Source organism: Silurus meridionalis, chromosome 22 (genome assembly GCF_014805685.1).
Source record: "Silurus meridionalis isolate SWU-2019-XX chromosome 22, ASM1480568v1, whole genome shotgun sequence".
NCBI classification, from domain to species: domain Eukaryota; kingdom Metazoa; phylum Chordata; class Actinopteri; order Siluriformes; family Siluridae; genus Silurus; species Silurus meridionalis.
In genome coordinates this window covers 8,871,436-8,888,045 of record NC_060905.1, presented here as the reverse complement: position 1 = coordinate 8,888,045, position 16,610 = coordinate 8,871,436, and the positions used below count along the sequence as shown (strand labels likewise).

The 16,610-nt window shown below is 37.8% G+C and overlaps 2 protein-coding genes across 2 annotated transcripts; both read right to left on the bottom strand.

Annotated features, from left to right (window-relative positions):
• Positions 1-315: 315 nt before the first annotated feature.
• Positions 316-2,355, bottom strand: mgmt (O-6-methylguanine-DNA methyltransferase). The gene is made up of 5 exons (XM_046835012.1): positions 2,213-2,355; positions 1,948-2,061; positions 1,157-1,296; positions 926-1,065; positions 316-835 (listed from the first exon to the last, which is right to left on the bottom strand). Exons 1-5 carry the CDS (start codon positions 2,224-2,226, stop codon positions 713-715), a joined length of 531 nt encoding a protein of 176 aa, XP_046690968.1. The 5' UTR covers positions 2,227-2,355; the 3' UTR covers positions 316-712.
• Positions 2,356-3,968: 1,613 nt separating this feature from the next.
• flii (FLII actin remodeling protein) lies at positions 3,969-15,054 on the bottom strand. Its single transcript, XM_046835266.1, has 30 exons — positions 14,927-15,054; positions 14,163-14,273; positions 13,514-13,585; positions 13,262-13,342; positions 13,065-13,150; positions 12,802-12,963; positions 12,556-12,659; positions 12,283-12,458; positions 11,762-11,919; positions 11,365-11,449; positions 11,104-11,251; positions 10,754-10,887; positions 10,403-10,615; positions 10,111-10,290; positions 9,846-9,928; positions 9,679-9,753; positions 9,504-9,587; positions 9,214-9,385; positions 9,022-9,126; positions 8,750-8,941; positions 8,414-8,602; positions 7,905-8,044; positions 7,278-7,485; positions 7,001-7,155; positions 6,841-6,901; positions 5,947-6,075; positions 5,752-5,858; positions 5,550-5,655; positions 5,404-5,469; positions 3,969-5,274 (listed from the first exon to the last, which is right to left on the bottom strand). The coding sequence occupies exons 1-30, from the start codon at positions 14,987-14,989 to the stop codon at positions 5,140-5,142; spliced, it is 3,780 nt and encodes a 1,259-aa protein (XP_046691222.1). The 5' UTR covers positions 14,990-15,054; the 3' UTR covers positions 3,969-5,139.
• Positions 15,055-16,610: the final 1,556 nt, after the last annotated feature.

Genomic DNA, 16,610 nt, shown 5'->3' with positions numbered 1-16,610 from the left:
AGCAAAGGATCCTGAACATGTTTTTTTAATACTGACCCATTTCAGTATTCCTATTTCTCCAGATAAATGCATCACTTTTTAGAAGCACTTCTACAATGATAGTTCATTATCCCGCTCAATACAAGAGCAGGGGTATTGTTTTCTAACTTTTACTGTGAGACATATTATTTAATAACAGAGCGTGTAGAAGACTTAGATGAGGCTAAACTGTTATTTGAATTGTACAAGCATGTTGTGCCATCTTATTTAGAGCTTCAGTATAAGTACAGCTATAGAAAACCCACAGAAAAAAGACAATGACTCAAAAATACAATATAAAGTGCAAATAATGTTCCTTTATTATTGAACGATTTTGAAGTTACTTCGCATAGCTGTCCAGCAGTTTATATGAACTAAGCAATTATTTACAGACTAGAGATATATTCGTATATTAAACATCCCACATGAGACTCTGCAGGCTTTGGTTGAAGACGAGGCCTCACATCTTTTCATAACACCTTTTCATTACTCAGAGACCCCAAAGCAAAACATTATTACTACCTTCTTCTGGTCAATAAAGTAAGGCAACTGTGTGCAGTAACTGTGGATTATAACAATAACATGCCTGCTAACACTGATTAAGTGAATAAAGAGGTGCTTAAATTATAACATACCCCCACTTATTGCATATAAACTGTGAAAAATAGAGTCCTCAACAGACTAGCAATTGGTTCTAACCGTTCTGCCTTTCATGAGAAAGCAGCCAAAGCTTAATATTATTTCCTTTGCCTCCCATGTATTTGCCACTTTGGCCTGAGCTACACAGCACACGGTGACAGGGCACAATCAGAGGAACCTGGAAGATGCAAACACAAGCGAGAAAAAGTCAGCTGACCATATCACATTTGCACACACAGGAGAAACTAAAGCATCAAAATGAACCGACCGGATTTCTCCTCATCACACTGCCCACTGCCCTAGCAGCCTTCGGGTTTCCTGCCATCTCACCAAGTTCCTTGTATGAGACAGTTTGTCCCAGTTGGACCCTTGACTGCAATACCCTCAGCACATGTGCAGTAAAAGAGTCTTACAAAAAAAGATTGGAGTTTATATAATTTACACCAACATGACACTGATTGTGTGTGTGTGTGTGTGTGTGTGTCTGTATTACACATACCTCCCTGAAATAGTGGGTGATGCACGACAGGAAAAGGGAGTGATCTCACTGATTGTGCAGAATGAAAGTAACTCTGGAGCCACGCAACACACTGCTGAAGCACAGAGTTTAGTTCTGCCTGGTCTGAAATGAGTACAGACCTGATAAAACACACACAACAGAATTAAGGTGCATAAAATGACAGAACAACATTCTTCTTTTGAGATTAACCTTCCTCGTTGTCTATACGTTTTTTTGTCGATAAGTTTATCCCTAATGAGTAAGGCAGTGCCAAATTATGGAAAGGAGAATCTTCCTGAGATGGTATTAGGAAAAAACCCTGAGAGGGACCAGACTCAAAAGGGAACCCATCCTCATCTGGGTGGCACTAAATGTCGTTCACTATAGTTCTATCGTTGTTGAGGTGTGTTCAGTAATAGGCGCTTAAATGCAGAACTGTTCATGCAAACTGTCATAAGCCACTGCTTATATAAGCAGACTGTTTATATTAATGGGAGTCCAAATACATCCTATAATTCTTGAGTTGCTCAGTAACTTCATGGATCTTCAGCTGTACAGAATGGTCTCCCATTGCAGAGAACTTTAAGGGGTAGAGTGTCATTATGAATTAGGCAGATCAGAAGAAATGAGAAGAAAGGGACAGGAGCATGGCTGAATACTAGTCTGAATTCTCTCTTCTGAGCAGGTGTTCTGAGCAGTACTGTGATGGTATAGTGCCAAAGATACATGATGTTTGTGTCGTGTTGACTCCATGGCAGTTTATATGGTGTAGTATGTATATAATATGGTACCCATGTTCTGTATCTTTAGAAAAGGTGATGGTGTGTATTCCCTTTTCACAGCCACTCAGCAGAAGCTCTCCCACCGGCGACTCCAGAGTCACACACTGCAACACACACGGGTTCCTAACACACAAATGGGGTCCACATGGCGCAAATAAATCAAAACTCAGTCGCCATTAATTGCTAAACAGATTCATAACTTTTAGCACCACACACAAGACGAGCATTATTCTTGCTGATTTTTTAAACCTAACTCTCAGAATATGGTACATACCTCTGTTCCTGCATTTTAGGTATGTATGAATTACACAAATCAAATTGAAAGTTTGCTTTCAATCTGCGCCACTTTTAATTTCTAGTTTTGAACGCGGTCGATGATTGACATGAGCTCAGGCCAATCAGCAACCAGACATTCATAACGCCATTCTCACACTTCCTGGCTATTGGATAGCTCAGTGGTCCCCCAACCCCCGGGCCGCGGACCGGCACCGGTCCGTACAGAAACAATACATAACTTACATTATTTCCGTTATATTTATTATCTGATTCTGAACGATGTTTTATTTTGGAAAATTACCGGATTCTCTCCGCCACATCTGTCTATGACTCACTCTTGATGCATGTCAAGATGCCTTGATCACATGTTTTACCTCCATCCACTACCTTCTTAAAGGGGCTGCTCCGGCCGCTCACACATAATAGATTACAGCTAAATTCAACCCCCAAGCTAGCAAAATAAACACCACAGTGGATTCACGTTTATTATTATATTTAGAAAATACCAGTTTTTATGCCGGTAGTATCATTTAATGTTGTTGTATTTATCCGCCACACTTTCACACGGTCCGTGAAAATATTGTCCGACATTAAACCGGTCCGTGGCGCAAAAAAGGTTGGGGACCGCTGGGATTGAACAGACAGACAGACAGACATATGGACTGACGGACATTAAAATATTCATATTTATTGTTTTTTCCTAAACCCTATATGCTATGAATTGTTTTCGGATACTAATAATCTGTCCTGTTTTTTTTGTTTTTTTTAGTTATAAACGAATATTTTACCCTAACTTGTATTTTATATATAGCCACAATTAATATATATCCAATTTTTGATAGGCATAATACATTTTATTTTTATTTTTTGTATTTAACTTTAAAAGAAAATGGGTTTTTAACTTTCCTGCGATCACATGATATGGATAAGGTCATGAATCATGATAGGAGAGCTCTCGAATGTACATAGAATCAGAAGAAAGGATTACAAAACTAAAGATGTTTTAATAAACATTGTTTAGATTTTTTTCCCTTATTGTGTTAACCTTAGGTCCATGTCCGCCCTAGGTCAGTTAGTTTTTTATTAGAGAAAGCAAAGGAAATGTAATTATATAATCAAATTTGACATTACACTAATTATGTATAATCCTCCTTTTGCCACCAAAACAGCTCTGATGCTCACAGATGCTCGATCGGATTAAAATCCGGGGAATGTGAAGGGCAAGTTAACACCGTCAACTCTCATTTTCCTCAAATTATTCCTTATACAGACAGGCAGCGCCCATCACCTTGCTACAAGAGGCCATTCTTCTTCTTCCGGCTTCTACCATTAGGGGTCGCCACAGCGAATCATCTATCTCCATACCCCCTCTCCTCTACATCTGCCTCTTTCAACCCAACCACCTGCATGTCTTCTCTCACCACATCCATAAACCTCCTCCTTGTTCTTCCTCTTTTCCTCCTTCCTGGTGGCTCCATCCTCAGCATTCTCCTAACGATATACCCCATGTCCCTCCTCTGCACATGTCCAAACCATCTCAATCTCACCTCCCTCACCTTGTCTCCAAAACGTGCTACATGCTCTGCCTGAAAAGCCGAGAGGCCAATGCAATATTTTTCCCATGAAAGGGGTCCAACTGGTTTGCAGCAATAGGTGTTATTCTGGCAGCCCTTTATGCATTGAGAGACCAGAAAATTATTAAACAAAAACTACAAGCCTGTAACATTTGATTAATCATCAGACACTTTAAGGAGTTGTGTTGCAACGTTTTACTTTCATACAAAATACATAAATAAAGCATCTGCAGGTGAATCCAGCAGCAAAAAAATATTTGTACAGATACATTTTATGCGCACACGCACAAAAAAAAGTGACTTTAAAAAAGTAAGTGGACATTCTTAATGAATTTGCCTTTCCCAGTCCCTCTGAAACACGATTGGATACAATAAACTGTTAAACATTGTTTAATTGCATTTCCCTGTCAAGAACTAACGTCAACTTTCAAAATTCAAGTGATCCTTAAAAAAGGACCATTACTACTAAGGCATTATATTCTACCACTTCCTGCCAGTATGTACCCTTAATACATATACTCCACTATTTTTTTTGAAAGGATGTGCATGTAGGGTAGCATAAATGCATCAAGCAGCATGAAAACAAAACCACTAGCCCTGATAAATCACAAAGGCATTTCTCAATAAAAAGTAAAGTCTGTAATTTCAGCAATGGGGCTTGCTTTCCTAGCAGATGATAAAGACAGCACCTTCATACAAAATAACATGTAGCAGGCAATCTATGGCAGCTATTTCTGAAGAATATATATTTTTTTTTTTGTGAAAAAAGCGCAGCTTGTGCTTTAAGTGACAAATTCTAGGTAGTAAACATACTTCCTAGCAAAATAAAATAAATGTATTATCCAAACCAATGATATATATAAACCTCAAACCAAATAAATGTGAAGGTGTGCAAATTCCTTTTGGTATCTACATTGTTGAAAACAACAAATTCCAAGAATCTATGCGACACGGTTAAGCTGAACGCGCAAAATGTTAGCAAACAAACTGGCTGCAACTTAATCCAGCATTCATTTGAGCTGATTAAAGTTATTCTCAATTCATCACCATAAATAGATCGTAAACTCAGCGACCCTCGCTTGTAGTATTTATCGCGCAGATGTTTTTTTTTTTTTTTTACCATCATCCATTAAAAATACAGCATTGTTGATCTTAGGAGGTAACAGTATTCGTCTCCTTTAGACCTCCTTTAAACCGTTTAAGTAGCTAAACATCATTGACTATGCGCTTTTCAAATATTTTTACTAAAGCTGCAGTGCACAAAACCAGATAGAAGAGTTTTTGTTGGTGTTTTACAGTCGGCAGAGTGTTAATGCTCTAATTTACAGAACAGCTGTGTTGTGTGAATCGTTTATGCGAGCACAGTCTTGAATGTGCTCCAGCCATGGAAACAGCGAGTAAAGCAATGAGGTTCGTTGCCCTTGCGCACCAGGCGCAACTTCCTCGGGTGCTCTGCATCCTTGGACCTCATGTGCTGAATATAGACCTAAAGATCAAATCAGAGGCGAGAAAAAAAGCAAACATTTAGTGATTGCAGTTGCTAGGCAACCTCCTACAGGAGAAGCTTATTAAAACTCATGCATAAAGTAGACGATAAATTAAGAGACAGTGTTACCTGACAAGCCTTTAGACTCAGTTTGATCTCCACCTGGCTTGTTTGAGTGCCAACCCACATATACACCTGTGAAACACACACAAGCCATCAAGCACAACTTCCACTAGGCTTTGTCCAAAGGGTTATGCAAATAAACAGGTCCTTACTTCTTTTCCATTGTCCAGGAGCATGATGTCATCATCAGCCAAATCATCCTGACAAAAATCTGAGCATTTCTCCGATATTGAGAAGTAGCCTTTCTCATTCGAGCATCTAAAGTGAAATGGCATAAAAGAGTTAATGATAGCAGAGATCTCTAAGCAAGCAATACATAAAATATTCGAAACAAAATCTATTTAAACTCCTAACCTAAAAAGTCTGGCGTATTTCATGTATTCTGCATCTTCGTCATATGGTTTCTGTGAGCCAATGCCAACCCAGAAGAAGTTTTCTGGTTCCTCTCCCTCATTAATTACCTGTAAAAAGCAACAAACTTATTGCTGAATAATCATTTCAACTAAATGTTCTCAAAAGCTGTTGCTTATAAACAGGTCTAACATGTACCTGCTTGCTGTAGGTATCATCAAACATGGAATTCATGATATCCTCTGCCAGCTTAGCCTCGTCTGGGTCTGCTGCTCTGCCAACCCATGTATACACAATACCCTGGTTGTCTGTACTCTCGAATGGCACCTAGAAAAAAGTGATGAAACATCCACAATAGATGGTTTCACAATCAGGGTTTAAAAAAAACAAAAACCTACTACTTCATGCATAACAGTCAGAGCCACACAAAGGGTCTTATAAATATACAATTATTTTGATTGTGGCTCCAAAGAATCCACATGGAGCACACAATAAATGCCCTTGTAGGCTGTAGCATTACAATATGCCTTCTATGGAACTTAAAACTGTTCCAGCATGACAATGCCTCTGTGCACAAAGACAGGTCTATGAAAGTATGACTTGCCAACTTTAGAGTGAAAGAACTTGCATGCACTTTTACTGAAATTTACCGAACTGGTTTTGTCCACTCATATCCAGTAAGCCTTTTTTGGAAGCATTTATCACATGATACTGTCTATTTGCAATCATCAGTAGTGTGTTTGTTCTGAGGAATTTTAGAACCAAGATACAACATTCCCGCCTTCTTTACTTCTACAGACTCGCAAGATCGAGGTTTGTGAATTTACAGGTAAATGTTTACTCAAATAAAGTCATGATTATCTAAGGCATCTAAACAGCAGACTCTTCCCACTCCATGTCTGACTGAGAAATGTTTATAAATAAATCGTGCTAATAAGATCTTTTCCTCCAGGAAATATTGAATCACTCTTTATCTGACTCCTGCCTAAACTGAGAAAGTGTAGTTTCACGGTGATCCTTGTACTGCAAAATCATAAAATCAAATATCGAGATGTTTGCATTTAGCTCCAGTACAAATACATAGAATATTACCTTTAGTATAAAGCAGAACTCAGAGTTGAGGTTACTCGAGTCAGTCGAAATTTGGATAGTTCTATCGAAAAAACAAAAACATAAATGAGTATATTAGTTTACCGTTAAATATTTAAACATTGTTCACCATTTTTAAATGTATATTGCAAAGAATGTTAACCTGGTGCAGAGTGCACTTCCATTTGTCCTGATATGGTACAAACTGGGCTGCACATTATCCACCTTAAGCTTTCTCTTCCCTTTGTGGATAATAAACTTCCTCTTAAAGTGTGACAAGAACTTGAGGTTCTCCTGCTGCTGGGTCATCCTCACCACCTAATATAAAATTATAGCAACATGGATCACTCTTTTGTGCTGTTTTCTTTTAAGAAGGGAGAGAAAACACGACCTCTAAGAGAATTAAACAAACTGCATTACAGATAACTAAGAAATTGTACCTCCAGCTTGCCAGGGAAAAGGCTCTCAAACTTCTTTTGTAAGCTGAACGTGAATGTAAGCCACCCCATGTTTGAAGCCTCACGACCTTGCCAGAAGTAAACCACACACTGAAAGTCCTCTTCAGGTTGCTTGTCCTCATCCTCTCGTTCTCCTTCATCACCCTTGTCTTTTTCTTTATCCTCCTCATACTCAACCGGCACCCAGTATCTGGAAAGCAACACACAAAAAATCAGTCAGTAAGCTTTTCTTTTTTTAAATAAATGAAAGAAATATAACTGCACATTACAAACAATGAAAATAGTCTGAAAATACTCGTCTGCCTCAGCTCAATGCTACCACCATGATCATAGGTCAGCATAAAAAATATTAATTATTTCATTACAAGTATAATAAAATCTGTCCATATATTTCTGTAACAAATTTTATGTGCTTACACAGGAAAAAAAAGCACAAAAGTAGAACAGAAATTAATACACATTGTGATCAAACAACAAAAAGACTAGCAGTAATTTGGGATTTTAGATACAGTGCAGATATCTGGGACTAATGTGATTAACAAGAAGTTCAAATGAGAGAACGGAAAATGAGTGGCAACTGTATTTCTACAAGATTCAAGTACCACTTGCCTGCAGAGAAACACATAGCAGTCTTGTGTGTGGAAGTGACCAAACTCCTCCTCTGGTAGCCGAGCAAACTTTTTACCTTCTAAAACAAATCCCTCCATACCATCCAGGTCCTCATTCCATTCTTCCATCATTTGCTCAGCCTAAGACGCACAGAACACATTAAAAACAAATGGTTTTATTTTTATTTTTTACTAGTGCCTAATAGTGTACAAAAGCTAATTAAACCACCACACATCCAAATTAATTAAAGAAACAATTAAATACAATAAAGACTGTTAGACCAGCATAAGACATATATAACTGTGCTCTTTTGGACTCCCAGTCACAGAGGGCTGAAGCATTATTAGGATCTTTGAACAACAGGGCAACAAGTTCTTCTGTTGTGCCAATCAGCAACCTGTAAGGTTAGTTTTAACTTAAAAGTACATGCTGTATCCTGTGTATTAGAGACAATTCTAGTTCATACACTTACATAATAATATGAAGTACATATTACATAAAAACTTCACCTCAGTAAGGGGCATAGGTGGCTGCCTGGGCAGGAACAGTGCAGTTAGGTCAGCCTTCATCTGGTTCTTTTGCTCAGCATCCTTCTTTACCTTTCCAGACAAGCCATCCTTCTGCTGAACACTCTCTGCATTCCTGGTGTAGTCCACCTTCAACACATCATCCCAGTTCTTGAACTTGGATTTGAAGACCTAGTAAGAAAAAGTCATTGAAAAAACATTTAATATTATTTGAAAACTGAAACTATTTTAGATTGTGGAGAAACACAAGTATGCAATGACAAAACGATTTAAACAGGAGATGTGGATAAAGCATGTGTTTCTGAAAGCATGTCTAACCTGATACTCGGTACCCTCCAGGTTGCGGATGACCACGGCATGTTTTGGTCGATGGAGCATGCTGCACAGCTCCTGGCCCAATTTTAGTGCAGCTGCTCTTACAAGACGAGGGGACTTGCGTCCAATCCAAATGAACACTTCAGACCAACAATCCAGTATATATACACCTTTAGTGTCTAAAAGGCTTTGCAGCTGTAAAAGAGGGCATCATCAGTTGTCCATCATGTATTTACTGGATGCAAAACTGTAAATTTACTATTTATTTCACATACCAGTCTCAGTTCTGGAAGCACATCAAGTTTGAACTTGTCCTTATGCTCAACAGAAAGCTTGTAGTTAATCTGAGGAAGTTCAAGATATCCCAAACCCAGACCAACCTAGAAAACAAGATCAGTTTTCACATGTGCTCATTTCACTGTGTTATTATCTATCTTAAGGAAGGGGGGGGAACGGACGACACCTACCTTGTAGAGTTTAGGTCGAACTGGAGAAAAGTCATCTGGAACATGCTTTTTGATTTCTTCTGGCTGTCCACCAAGAATTTCCCAAAATTCTGGCGGTTCCTGATTCTGCATCAATGAAGTGATCTCTGCTTTGCCCTTCCTTTCATTCTTATTCACCTTCTCTGCAAATAACCTTTAGACGCCAATTAGAATACAACAGTTAAGGGTAAATCAAAGCAAAAAATTTAAATGTGTATAGTCAACAAAGTAAAAAATAAAGAAATAAAATAAAAAAACACGTCACAACCTACCTGGCTTTTGTAGTGCCACTAAGAGTGGCGTTGGCTCCTCTCCAGATATATATTTCAAGGCCAGCATCCAGCAAGAAAACAAACCTTGTAAAAGAGAACAAATTATTAACGCTGGTGAGATTTGAAAAAAAAATTTTTATACATCTTGGCAGATTAGAAGTTATCTTGAACTTACCGAGGATCGAGGGAGACTCCTTTCAGAGGCACAGACTCCAGTCTGATGTTCTTCTTTCCATATACACGATAAAGTCTGTCAAAATCAATACATGAATTAAAACATAAAATCAGACTGTACCAGAGACGTTATTGTATTTTTTTTTCTTCAGTGATTTGGTTCTATACCTTGTTGAGTATTGTGAATCTTCCACTGTGTAGAATCCACTGGCAGTTCCTCCTTCAATGTAAGAAATTTCACTGTCAAACACCTACAAGAAAAAAAAAAAAAAAGAATCAAACCAGATTTAGCTTGATTGCAATCATACAATGTGGCCTTGATACTTTACAGTTTTGATCATGCTTTTTTTTTGTGGGTGTAACATGATCTATTGCTGTTCTGATGGTGATCAACAGAAGACAAAAGTGAATTTAATGCCCATGTTCTACTAACCGCAGTAAATTCTTCACTTTCGTCTCCCATTTCCTCTCGGATAGTCCTGCACTCAGCACCCAGAAAATTGCGAAGATTAACAGCATGGATAGCAGAGCCTGCTTTCTTATCCAAAGTAGTTTCCTGACCAATCCAGTAAAAGATCTGCCAATTCAAAGCTCCATTTTCATCCAGGAAAGTCTGAAAATAATAGGCAAGCAAATGTAATATTCTGTTATAGAAGGCAAACACGCTTAGAAAATTTTGAAGCCCAAGCTAAAAACAAACAAAAGTAAATGTAAATAACTTTTACCTTTAAGACAATGTAACAGTCTGCCTCATAAAACTTTCCATGGAATGCTTCGTCCACTTGAACAGGCAAGAAGTTCTCTATCTGCCACACCGTGATTCCAGGAACCTGACCCACATCTTCCACAAAGATCTCCGAGTAGTCAAGTGGTGGCTTCTCAAGGTTCTTCTCCCAGCGTTTGGATTTCAGGTCGGCGAATTTCATATCACCATTTTCCTGAATAAATAAAATATATAATTCATTAAAGGTGCTTATGTAGTATAATATGTACACATTTATTAAAAGCATTACATTACGGAAGCATGTTTAATGTCACAGGCCACACATTCAAACTGCACTCAAATATTTTCTCACCTGAATAGAATTGTTCTTCTCCTGGGCAACATCAGACATGCCTTTCAGCACCTGTTTAGCTTGGTCATCCTGTGTAGAATCCTTTCTTCGCCTTAACCTCATCTTCCTGGCCATATGATCCCTTGGACTATTTCCTATACAAGAATTATATATACACATATATATTAAATGCACTCACACAAACCTTTACTTATATATCCTTGTTCTAGCAGAACTTGTATTATGCTATTTTAGGAATTTATATTCAAGAGTGAGACTCAAACATAAAACATATAAGCATTACATGAACATGGTTTGTCTCTGAATTTTTAACAACAACAAAAAAAAAAAAAACAGGTGGTTTACTGCACCTCCACCTGCTGCAGCCACAGTAGCTGGCGATGCACCAGCCAATCGCAACTGGTTCTGCAAAGAGAAGTCTATGTTGTACCATTCGGCTCCCCTGTCCACAGGCTTGGGAGGCATAACCAGGTTTGGATTCTCACGAACATCCAAAACCTGTATAGGAATGATTAACATGACATCTGGGAATTCTTTTATTTGAAAATGAAAAAAAAAAAAATTTTATTTGACAATGTCTTTACAAAAAAAAAAAAAAGTTTAAACCTTACATCTAAATCGGTGAGGAAATGGATAGCTTCTGGTAACGTCACAAGCCTGTTCTTGTTCAAAACCAATTTCTTTAGTTTTACACACCTAAAATAATTATAGGAGATAAACAAAATCATTATATAGTTTAATACAACTTATAATTACAATTCACCAGTGTAGAACAATGCAGAGGTGTACATGGGGACTAGAATACTGCTGACATAGGAACAAGTGTTATTAACTCTAACAGAGAAAGAATGTTAATTGATATGACAAGTTTTTCAAGTCACATGTCAATGCATGGGACATTAAGCAAGAATAACTTGGAGTAGGCACGATTGGTCACAATTCATGTGTGAGTGATCAGGAAAAAAAATTTGTCCCATGAACCCCTTAATTAATACACTGACTTCTTACCTGCAGAGCCCCTCTGGAATAAGCTCCAAATTATTATTGGCTGCCATGAACTCTACCAGGCTGGAAAGCTTCCCAAGACCAGATGGCAGTCCATCAAAATCCAGTTTGTTTGAGTTCAAATACAGCTTCTTCAGTTTGGATAACTTGCAAACTGCAGACTACAACATATCAGATTTAACAATCAGGAAGAAGTAATAATAAAAACACAAAAAGAAACAACCACCTGATACTTTGCACACTGATAGTTTGCTTCATTTCTAGCAAATCATAAAACTTCCACTTTAAAAACTGAAATCATTGTATCCTGCTTTGTTAATCACTTAAATCACTAGTCTTCTATATTTGAAAGGGACATATATTTGGCTTAATTTGAGTGAAAATCAAAAGCTCTATGTGGATAAACTTAGACACCAATTGATCTGCTGTTATTGGTTACCCCACCTCCACCTGAATTTTGGTCAGTTGTATGCACGGCAACCAGATAGGATTTGAAAAACAAACATCATCATGAGAGTACTTACAGGCAATGATGTGAGCTGGTTCCTGGACAGGTTCAGAGTCTCTAGCTGGGTCCACTGATCTATACACAGTGACAATTCTGAAATCTGATTACTACTCAGATTAATGCGTTTTAAATTGGGCAAGGAATATAAGCATTCCGGCACCCGAGTCAGATCATTGCAGGACAGATCCACATCTGTGAATAAAATAATCATTAACTGACAAACACATACTCAAACATAAAATCCTGTGTTTTATGTGTCACACAGTGTTAGTTATGTTTGATTTATTACCTGCTAAATGAGTAAGGCCTTCAAGACTTGTTGGCATGTTATTTTGAGTGCGTTGAGTGTTTCTTAAATGGAGGGTCTGAAGGGCTACCATTGCTGGAAGTTGCCTAGTGAAACAAATCCAAAATAACATTGACTGGAACCTTATCAGCAAGTGTGAAAACAATGAGGTCATCAGGCCTGACTGAATCACACACTGTATATACTCTAATGGAGACTCCCAGAAACCAAAGTGCAACATAGCCTCACCTTAACTGTGCATGCATGAGGGGATTATTGTTTAGAATAAGTGTCTGAAGGTGAATCAGACGCCTCATCTGCGGAGGAAGGCTGTCCAACTTATTGTCACTCAGATCCAGGTACAGAAGATCAGTTAGGTTAATGAACAGCTGATTTGGTATGTTTTCAATGCTGATAAAGCAAGAAGATGGAAATAAGTAAACAATATGTCAAGTGTAAAAGAATTATCAGAATGCCGTACTCACTACAAACATATCTACACACAGCTCTACCTGTTATGGCTGAGGTTGAGGACCAACATATTTCTAGAATTCTCCAGATCCCTTGGAATTTCATTTAGTTGGTTGAAGCTCAGGTCCTGAAATAAGAAAAATAAAAAAAAGTTAGTTATGGCACATATGGAAATAAATAAATTTAAAAAATATATAAATAAAAAAAATAAATATATAAATATATAAAATCAACATACCAGTACTGATAGATCTTCCAGATTAAAAATATCATCTGGAACACCAGAATTTTTTAGGCTGTTTGCTCTGGCCACAATTGCCTAAACATCGAATTAAAACATAAGTGAGATATATATATATATATATATATATATATATATATATATATATATATATATATATATATATATATATATATATATATAAAGATTCATTCTGTAAATAAAATAATGTATATTTTATATGATTAAAATCGGTATAATAAAACTTACCCTTAGGTTTGGAAGGCTTGAGAGTTCTCCATGTAGCGTTGTAAGACTGTTGTGGCTCACTGACAAATGCTCCTGATTATAATATAACAGAGAAGATTAAAATCACACATTTAAAATGTTATGTGCATGCAAAAAGAAATGCAAAGGTTTGTGCCTAATGCTCAATACTCTAAATCTAGGGGTCTTCAGTTATGCAAAATTCCTTGCTTACTTTCTCTGGAAATTCATCCTTCATGATTTACCTTTTTAACGTTTTACTATGTATGATCGATTCATGGCAGTTAAAAAAGGCTTATGTTTTTGTTTCACAGTAATGCCTCTGAAAAGAGGAATGGACTCTGAAGAGATGTTTTAAATTTCCATCCGAATATTACAAATCTATAAACATCTATAATGTTTAGAGATAGGGAACCATTAAAAGTCAATATTCATATGCTGATCTGCTCTTCCAGAGTATTTTTATATGCTCGGTTAGGTTTGCTGAAACACTTTGCTGAAATGACTAAATGAGATTTATCTAAGTTTATCTCAGCATATAAATAAATAATGCATGTTTTGCGTTTTGTTGTGTTAACTTCACCCTGATAAAAATCAACAAGTTACTTGAGCAGGATTCAAACGATTACAGCAGACTGTATGAAGTTCTCACCAGTTTCTGGAGAGAGGAAAGCTCTTCTGGGAGATAACAAAGCCCAGTTCTGTTGAGTTTCAGCCATCGAAGACTGGACATAGATTTAACATGTTCAGGAAAATAACCTCCCTGTAAAATACACACATACAAACATTACATAAGTGATCAGACCAGGTTTACAAAACACTGAGACCATACACATGGAAAATAACCTGTAAGCTTTTAGTATAATAAAGATGTTTTATAGACAGGAAAGTCTCACATCATCCAAAGAGAAGCTACTAGAACACCATCTCAAAATATTTGTCAAAAATAACCACAAATTTTAAATGTAGAATATGAGATATTCTGCTTCAATGTACAATATGTAAAATGTGCATATAAAACGGGTGTGAAACAGATGACTTGCTAGCCAGCCTAGCTTCCGTGCTAACTAACGTCAGCTTCGCAACAACTTCACAACAAAATGCCATTTTAAACTGAACACGGGCTTGTACAACAAATAAACTATCACTAAAATAAAGTATACACAGCCCAGAGTAGGAAACATTTCAGGTTTATGGCTATATATAAATATATATTCTGCCAGTAGTTAACTTTACACAGCACCAACTGTCACAAGTGGCTACGCTAAGCAGGCTAACGCCCAGTGAACTGTTCCTCATAGCTACCAGGTTCTAGCAAAAATGTAGCTGTGAGATTTTATTCAGTTCTGAAGGCTAGCTGGTGAAGCTGGATTATATAAATATGTGTTTGTGCTCTAAAATAAAATAGTTACTTACTTTGAAATCATTTCCACTTAAGTCTACCCCCCTGATAAAGGGGAGAACTCCGGTGGCAGCCATTTCTAATTCAGGATACAGCAGTCAATGTGTGTGTGTGTGTGTGTGTGTGTGAGAGCCTATTTCTGGGCTGAGGGAGGTTGAAGATGTGGGTGTCGCCCCACCTTCTGTACTGAAGCACTGTCCCTGACTTTGCATAATCTTAAAGTAAAAGTTCGCCCTAAATCACATTAAATGTTATAGCATGTATAAACACTGTGCCCAAATGTTTGTGGACACCTAACCATCACACCCATTTACAGTATGTCACAAAAGTTAGTTCACCCCTCACATTTCAGGAACCATTTTAATATATTTTCTCAAGAGACAATACTATAGAAATGAAAATTGAATATACTTTAGAGTAGGGAAGATGCAGCTTGTATAGCAGTACAGATTTACTGTTCTCTAAAAATAACTCATGCAAGCTTGCAACATGTCAAAACTGTGTCCAAAGCATCAATATTTTGTGTGAGCACAATTGTTATCCAGCACTGCCTTAATCCTCCTGGCCATGGATTTCACCAGAGCTGCACAGGTTGTTGTTGGGATCCTCTGCCACTCCTCAATAATGACATTACTAAGCTGCTGGATGTTAGACACTTGGTGCTTCTCCACATTGTGCAGGAGAATGCCTCACAGGTGTTCAATAGGGTCCAGGTCTGGAGTCAAACTTGTCCACTCCAGCACCTTCACCGCCCTCAGCAAGGCAGTTGTCATCTTGGTGGCGTGTTTGGGTCATTAATATTTTGGAAAACTGCGGTTCAGCCCAGTTTCTGAAGGGAAGGCAAAATGCTCAGTACCCCAGTACCAGCAGCACTCACGCAACCACAGACCATGATGTAACCACCAGCATGCTTGACTGAAGGCAAGACACAATTTTCTGGGTTCTCCTCACCAGGGTGTCACCACACATGCTGGGCACCATCTGAGCCAAACAAGTTTTATTAGTCTCATCAGATCACAGTACATGGTTCCAGTAAACAGGTTGTCTTCAGCAAACCATTTGCAGGCTTCCTTGTGAGCCAGCTTTAAAAAAAAGCATGAAGACTCAACTTCTTTTGTTGACACTTGCGAGGCCTGTTCTGAGTGAAAGCTATCTTAGAAATCTTAGTATGGCCCTGGCCACTGTACTGTTACTCAGTTTCAGGGTGTTACTGATCTTATTATAGCCTAGTCCATCTTTATGGAGAGCAACAATTTTAATTCTCAAATCCTCAGAGTTCTTTAAGGTGCCATGTTGAACATCCAGTAGTCAGTATGAGAGTATTGTACTCAAAGCACCAAATTTTAACTGCTCTAATACAAGATACATTTTCTATGGTCCTGTCAAGCAGACAAAAACATGAACATGATGAATAGGACATGTGACTGTGCAACGACACACAGCTGTTATCACTTGGGGTGTACTCACATTTATTGCCAGCTATGTTGACAATAATGGCTGTATGTTGAGTTATTTTTAGAGGACAGTAAAGCTGTACTGCTATACAAGCTGCACACTGACAGAATCTGTTTTGAGAAGGATGAAACCTAAGAACCTCAACTCTGTGATGAACTGGAACACTGACTACACCTGCACACTCAACATCAGTGCCTGATCTTAGTCATGGTCTTTTAGCTGAATGAACACAAAACCTCACAG

Bases quoted from the DNA above. Each gene is read 5' to 3' on its own strand.
- mgmt (XM_046835012.1), bottom strand. The intron at 1,297-1,947 runs GTACCATATTAT...GTGTTTTATCAG, and splicing joins TCTAAAGATACAGAACATGG to GTCTGTACTCATTTCAGACC. The intron at 836-925 runs GTCGGTTCATTT...TGCATCTTCCAG, and splicing joins GTGTGATGAGGAGAAATCCG to GTTCCTCTGATTGTGCCCTG.
- flii (XM_046835266.1), bottom strand. From the start codon at position 14,989: ATGGCTGCCACCGGAGTTCTCCCCTTTATCAGGGGGGTAGACTTAAGT. The intron at 10,888-11,103 runs GTGCAGTAAACC...ATTCTTGTATAG, and splicing joins TGTGGCTGCAGCAGGTGGAG to GAAATAGTCCAAGGGATCAT. The intron at 9,929-10,110 runs GTTAGTAGAACA...TTTTTCTTGTAG, and splicing joins AAAGTGAAGAATTTACTGCG to GTGTTTGACAGTGAAATTTC.